Genomic DNA, 6,346 nt, shown 5'->3' with positions numbered 1-6,346 from the left:
GTCTTTGGGTAGTGGCGGGTGGATGTGGCAGCGCGTGGTGCTGGGTGTGTGGATACTAATGACCATGGTGCTGACGCGGAGCTACGAGGGAAATCTTATGTCGCTGCTGGCAGTGAGATACCTGCCCCAGCCCTACCAGACCCTCAGGGATGTGGTGGACGACCCCTCGGTGGTCATGGTCTGGCACAAGCAGGGAGCACCCATTCAGTCAGTCATGGTACGTAAACACACACACACACACACACACACACACACACACACACACACACACACACCGGTAGCTCAGTGGTTAGAGCGCTGGCTTCACAAGCCAGAGGAGTGGGGTTCGATTCCCAGCCCGGGTGGAGATATTTGGGTGTGTCTCCTTTCACGTGTAGCCCCTGTTCACCTAGCAGTGAGTAGGTACGGGATGTAAATCGAGGAGTTGTGACCTTGTTGTCCCGGTGTGTGGTGTGTGCCTGGTCTCAGGCCTATCCGAAGATCGGAAATAATGAGCTCTGAGCTCGTTCCGTAGGGTAACGTCTGGCTGTCTCGTCAGAGACTGCAGCAGATCAAACAGTGAAACACACACCGCGTAGTGTAGTGGTTAGCACAGTCGGCAAATGGGCAAACCTCTTAATATGTAGCCTCTGTTCATCTAGCAGTAAATACGTACGGAATGTAACTCGAGGGGTTGTGGCCTCACTTTCCCGGTGTGTGAGGTGTGTGGTGTGTGATGTGGTCTCATTCCTACCCGAAGATCAATCAGTATGAGCTCTGATCTCTTTCCGTAAGGGAAAGGCTGGCTGGGTGACCAGTAGACGACGGTGGTGAATAACACACACACACACACACACACACACACACACACACACACACACACACACACCTGCTCTAATCCAGTCGAGTGACCAATTATCAAAACCAGGTTTGTCATCATATTTTGTGATACATTTTGTTGTTTTAACTTGAACATTATGCTCCTCAAGAACATGTCATAGACAGGACGCTACTTCTGGGGTTTTCTACGATGTGAAGGAGACTATGAAGCAAGGGCGCCTCCAGGAGCAGCTGCCATTTAAATATCTTTCCATCCTGGATGAGGTTATAAGTCAAAGGACAGTGATCATAGATTACGTGAGGATAACAAAAGCTACGAGAAGCAAATATTTTTCTCAAACAGGTGAGTAAAAGGTGATTACACATACACACACACACACACACACACACACACACACACACACACACACACACACACACGCCCGGTAGCTCAGTGGTTAGAGCGCTGGCTTCACAAGCCAGAGGACCGGGGTTCGATTCCCCGGCCGGGTGGAGATATTTGGGTGTGTCTCCTTTCATGTGTAGCCCCTGTTCACCTAGCAGTGAGTAGGTACGGGATGTAAATCGAGGAGTTGTGACCTTGTTGTCCCGGTGTGTGGTGTGTGCCTGGTCTCAGGCCTATCCGAAGATCGGAAATAATGAGCTCTGAGCTCGTTCCGTAGGGTAACGTCCGGCTGTCTCGTCAGAGACTGCAGCAGATCAAACAGTGAAACACACACCGCGTAGTGTAGTGGTTAGCACGCTCGACTCACAATCGAGAGGGTCCGGGTTCGAGTCCCGGAAAGCGGCGAGGCAAATGGGCAAGCCTCTTAATGTGTAGCCCCTGTTCACCTAGCAGTAAATAGATACGGGATGTAACTCGAAGGGTTGTGGCCTCGCTTTCATGCCTTCAGTTAAGATTCTTCGTAATGATGTTTTCCATGCCCTCGCTGGCCTAAACCGTTAGAAGGCTTATGGGCCTGATGGGATTTGTCGTGATCCGAGCTGTTGCACTACGTTGCACAAATTCTCTGACTGCCGGTTATAAACATTCACGTTTTTTTTTTCTTTTAATAACCAAAAATAATATCTATACATAAGATGTTCGATACGGCGTCAGCACATGGCAATCACAACTCTTTTTGTCGCTTTCTCTACTGCAAATCATTACAATTCCTCTTATAACCATACATAAAAATCACTCCAACCTCGTATACAGATGCAACAACATAATTCGTCACTGAACATAATTGTCTCATGTGCAATAGTTGCAACTTTCTCTCTTCATCTATACATTCTTACATCAGAACAAATTCTACCTCAACGTCGTCCACTATATCCTCATAACGTTATTATAATACCCAAACACTTCTTTATTTATCAGTGAATCTCATATGCAGTAATTACAACTTCCCCTTTTCAACCAGTTACCCATATATAAAAATTACTTTTGCGTAGTACTTGAATACAACAACATAACACACCACTGAATATAATCCAACTCGATATATTCACACAAGTAACTTTACTCAACGAATCTCAATGGAATAAACCCAATTTTTTATTGGTAACCATACATAAAAACTACTTTAACTTCGTACACGAATACACACAAGTAACTATGTTATGTAACTTATTTGTCCAAGCATACCACATGCATACCATATGCGTATGTCCGGAGATGTATACACGCTTCTCTGCTCGTAACACGGGGACGTAAGTACATCACGGCGTCATATTGATCCAAGGTACACACAAATAAACACACACTAAAATAATATGTAAATATTTATTCTATCATAATTCCTCCTCCATTCTAATTTACCTTAAAGAGTGCATTGCAACTAATAAGTTCCTCTTACTGTTATATACTGTTATATAAAGTACAAAATACCATCCCGCCTCCTTTGCTATAGCCGAGGTCGGCCGCTCAGAGCCTGCGCGGACTCTCTCTCTCTCTCTCTCTCTTTCTCTGCCCCATTCCTCTACAACGTGTCTTGACGTACACAACATACCCCTCAAGCGTACCGTTCACCGATCAACTATTCTCTCTTCTTGAACGACACTCAGCTATCTCAATCTTCTACACTAAATATCCTCGGTCTGGCCTTTACTCATAATCTAAACTGAAAACTTCACATTTCATCTGTTGTTAAAACAGCTTCTATGGAGGTAGGCGTTCTGAGGCGTCTCCGCCAGTTTTTTTTAGCCCCTCCAAGTGCTAACTCTGTGCAAGAGCCTTATCCGTCTTTGTAGGGAGCACTCTTCGTAGGTTTGAGGGGGGAGGTTTCACTCACAAAATTTTATTATATTGGATAGGATGGAATCAAAAGCTTTTCGTCTCATCAACTCCCCTCCTCTGACTGACTGTCTTCAGCCTTTCTCACCGTTGGAATGTTCTATCCCTTGCTATCTTTCATCGCTATTTTCATGCTAACTGCTTTCATTTTGCTAACTGCATGCCTCCCCTCCTCCAACTCATTTATGCAAGTGTTAACCAGTACTCTCAGTTATACCTTTCTATGGTAATTCTGGAGCTCTCTCCCTACTTCTGTATTTCCATCTTCCTATGACTTGAATTGTTTTAAGAGGGAAGTTTCAAGATATTTTCTCAATCTTTTAGCCAACTCTACTAACCTTTTAGGGAACTGACAATAAAGTGGGCCTTTTTTTGTTATATTTCTTTGTTACCCTTGGCCGGTTTCCCCTCTTTCATAAACACACACACACACACACACACACACACACACACACACACACACACACACACACACACACACACACACACACACACACACACACACACACACACAAGCAAAGTGGGCAATACACAAGATAATTACCTTAGTTGAAAGACTTGTGGTAAGGATAGGCTAAAATATATGAAAAACTGTCACTTCATGAGGAGTTAGAGACAAAAATGACCAAAGTATCATATTCAAATGTATGAAATATGAAAGAGAGTAAAGCAAGAACATTCTTGTGAGAATGTTGAAGAATTGGAGATAGCCTATGGATGTAATGGAGTATAATTTGTCATTAGAGAATATCATATTGTATTCGTCAAAGACTAACAGGTGAAAAGTACATACCATTGTATGTGTAAATTTATCTGAGACCTATAAGATTCTATAGATATGCAATACCGTAACATGTTTCTCTTCTATAAAGGGCGGTGTGACTTTTACATCGGACTGGAAAACATCCAAGCCAATCCCGTTGCCCTTATTAGCCAGAAGGACAGTCCCCTAATTCCACCTCTCAATGCAAGGTGAGGGACAGAGGAAAGGAGGAGGAACGGAGGACTCGTTCAGTGCTCCATATGGTTTTTGTTCTTTAGTAAGACAACTTTTATATGAAAGATCTGTATGATACTGGAAATCTACTTGTACGAGTACATATCCCTATGACATACTGGCAGCTAAGAATGAGAATACAGTGTCATGCAATTATATTTAGGGGGGCGGTGGCGTAGTGGATAAGGTGGTGAGTGTGGGATCGGGCAGACGTCTACGGGTAGGTTTGAATCCCACCACATACCGCTTTGAAGCTATGTCGGTTGTCGAGTAGTTTAAAGTTACCTACATGTCACCGTGATACTCAGGTTCAAGGTGGTTACACCAAAGATGCGCTTGGGTGGTAATATGGGGCCTAATATGGGTACCACTATAAATAAAATTGCCTGCGCTACTAGTTGGCGGAAGCTGAACAGCGCTTCCCAGACACTCTTCAAGTGTGCCTACAGGCGCTATAGGTCGTAACATAAAGAAAATACAATTTCATATTTAGCTAAGGCTGCTTCTATGAAGTTAGGCTTTCCGAGTCGTCTCCGCCAGTTTTTTTCTCATTCCCACAGTTACTAGCTCTGTACAGAGGCCTTGTTCATTCATGTATGGAGTATAATTTACATGTTGCTCTTCTAGACTTCTCCAAAACACTTCGAATAATCAACTCATCTTCTTTGACTGTCTTCAGTCCCTCTCTCATCGCTATTGTTACTGATAACCCTTTACAATCATGCTGACAAAAAAATAAATACTGTCACCAGAAAATATCAGCTATCATATAACTCCTTTCACTCTAAACTTGCTCTATAGATAGTCTTATTGAGGTTGAGGAAAAAACAGAGGAAAAGGACAAGCAACTCATCTAATCTTATCAACATTGCAGAATAATGTCTTTGACTGAGGCTGGACTTTTCCACCACTGGAATAACGAGGGGATCGCGAACTACAGCGCATGCGAGCGAGTCCCGACCAAGATCACTATTAGTTCGTCTCTCTCCCTCAGGCAGTGCTGGGTAGGGAAATTGCTTTGAATCAGTTATGAGTCGATGACAACTTGATAGAAAGCTCGCTGTGACTTTATCAGTTCTGAACAGGGAGTTTATTTTGTCTCAAGAACCATTGTGTTACTGCTATATAAGAAACATATTGTGACTCAGGAAGTTCTTCCACAATGCTGCAACGGAACATCATTGTGATTCAGTGAGTTTTGTGTAAGAATGAAGTGTCTTTTCACATCTATGTTCTCTCGTAGATGTTGGTAAATGTACGAAAGAATATAACGCCTTCTTTTGACGGGTATCCTTATCACAAACAAATAAATTAATTGCATCAATTACATTTATCACAGAAGAGACTATACTTCCTTTGCTTTTCAGGCCATGATGGTCGTTCTAGAGGGAGGTTTGGCGGCTGGTCTCGTTATTCTTGGCGCCGAGGTGATACTTGCTGGAGTCTTGCGTCACTGATAATTGTGTTGCTGGTGAGCTTCCTCCAGCTCGTGTGTGTATTGCTGATGAGCTTCCTCCAGCTCGTGTGTGTGTGTGTGTGTGTGTGTGTGTGTGTGTGTGTGTGTGTGTGTGTGTGTGTGTGTGTGTGTGTGTGTGTGTGTGTGTGTGTGTGTGTGTGTGTGTGTGTGTGTGTGTGTGTGTGTGTGTGTGTGTGTGTGTATATATATATATATATATATATATATATATATATATATATATATATATATATATATATATATATATATATATATATATATATATATATATATATATATATATATATATATATATATATATATATATATATATATATATATATATATATATATATATATATATATATATATATATATATATATATATATATATATATATATATATAAGTACATGGACTTACCACACACACCTCTCACTTAAAATTCAAAATAAAAAAAATATGGACTCCAAACCATGCCTCGGAGTCCCCTTTTGTGGAGGGGACAAGAAATGTTTCTAGGTCGGACTACTCTCTCGTTGTCTACCGAAAATGTCTTGTCACCTCCCCCAAGTTTTTTTCATTAACTTCTGCAACATTCGCGGTCTTAGATCTAATTTTCAATCTGTAGAACACCACCTCTCCTCCACGAAACCTCATCTTCTTTTCCTCACCGAAACACAGCTGTCTGAAGCTACTGACAGTATCCCCTTCTCTGTTCCCTCCTACTTTCTCTATTCTCATTTTCGTTCCAAAGCTGGATGTTGCGTCTATGTGCGCAACGACTTAACTTGCTC

At 42.2% G+C, this 6,346-nt stretch overlaps 1 protein-coding gene across 1 annotated transcript in view; it reads left to right on the top strand.

Moving 5' to 3' along the window:
• The window catches only part of LOC123498187, a 20,616-nt gene extending 15,051 nt beyond the window's left edge, over positions 1–5,565 (top strand). Inside the window, exons 13-18 of the mRNA XM_045245352.1 lie at positions 1–217; positions 740–747; positions 969–1,162; positions 3,970–4,069; positions 4,969–5,098; positions 5,462–5,565. The exon at positions 1–217 is cut by the window's left edge and continues 4 nt beyond it. Coding sequence (XP_045101287.1) covers positions 1–217; positions 740–747; positions 969–1,162; positions 3,970–4,069; positions 4,969–5,098; positions 5,462–5,551 — 739 coding nt within the window. The 3' untranslated portion in view covers positions 5,552–5,565. The remainder of the gene's footprint in view (positions 218–739; positions 748–968; positions 1,163–3,969; positions 4,070–4,968; positions 5,099–5,461) is intronic.
• Positions 5,566–6,346: the final 781 nt, after the last annotated feature.

The sequence above is a fragment of the Portunus trituberculatus genome, chromosome 47 (genome assembly GCF_017591435.1).
Source record: "Portunus trituberculatus isolate SZX2019 chromosome 47, ASM1759143v1, whole genome shotgun sequence".
NCBI lineage: Eukaryota > Metazoa > Arthropoda > Malacostraca > Decapoda > Portunidae > Portunus > Portunus trituberculatus.
The sequence above is the reverse complement of the archived record's forward strand: the minus strand, read 5'-3'. Positions and strand labels throughout refer to the sequence as shown.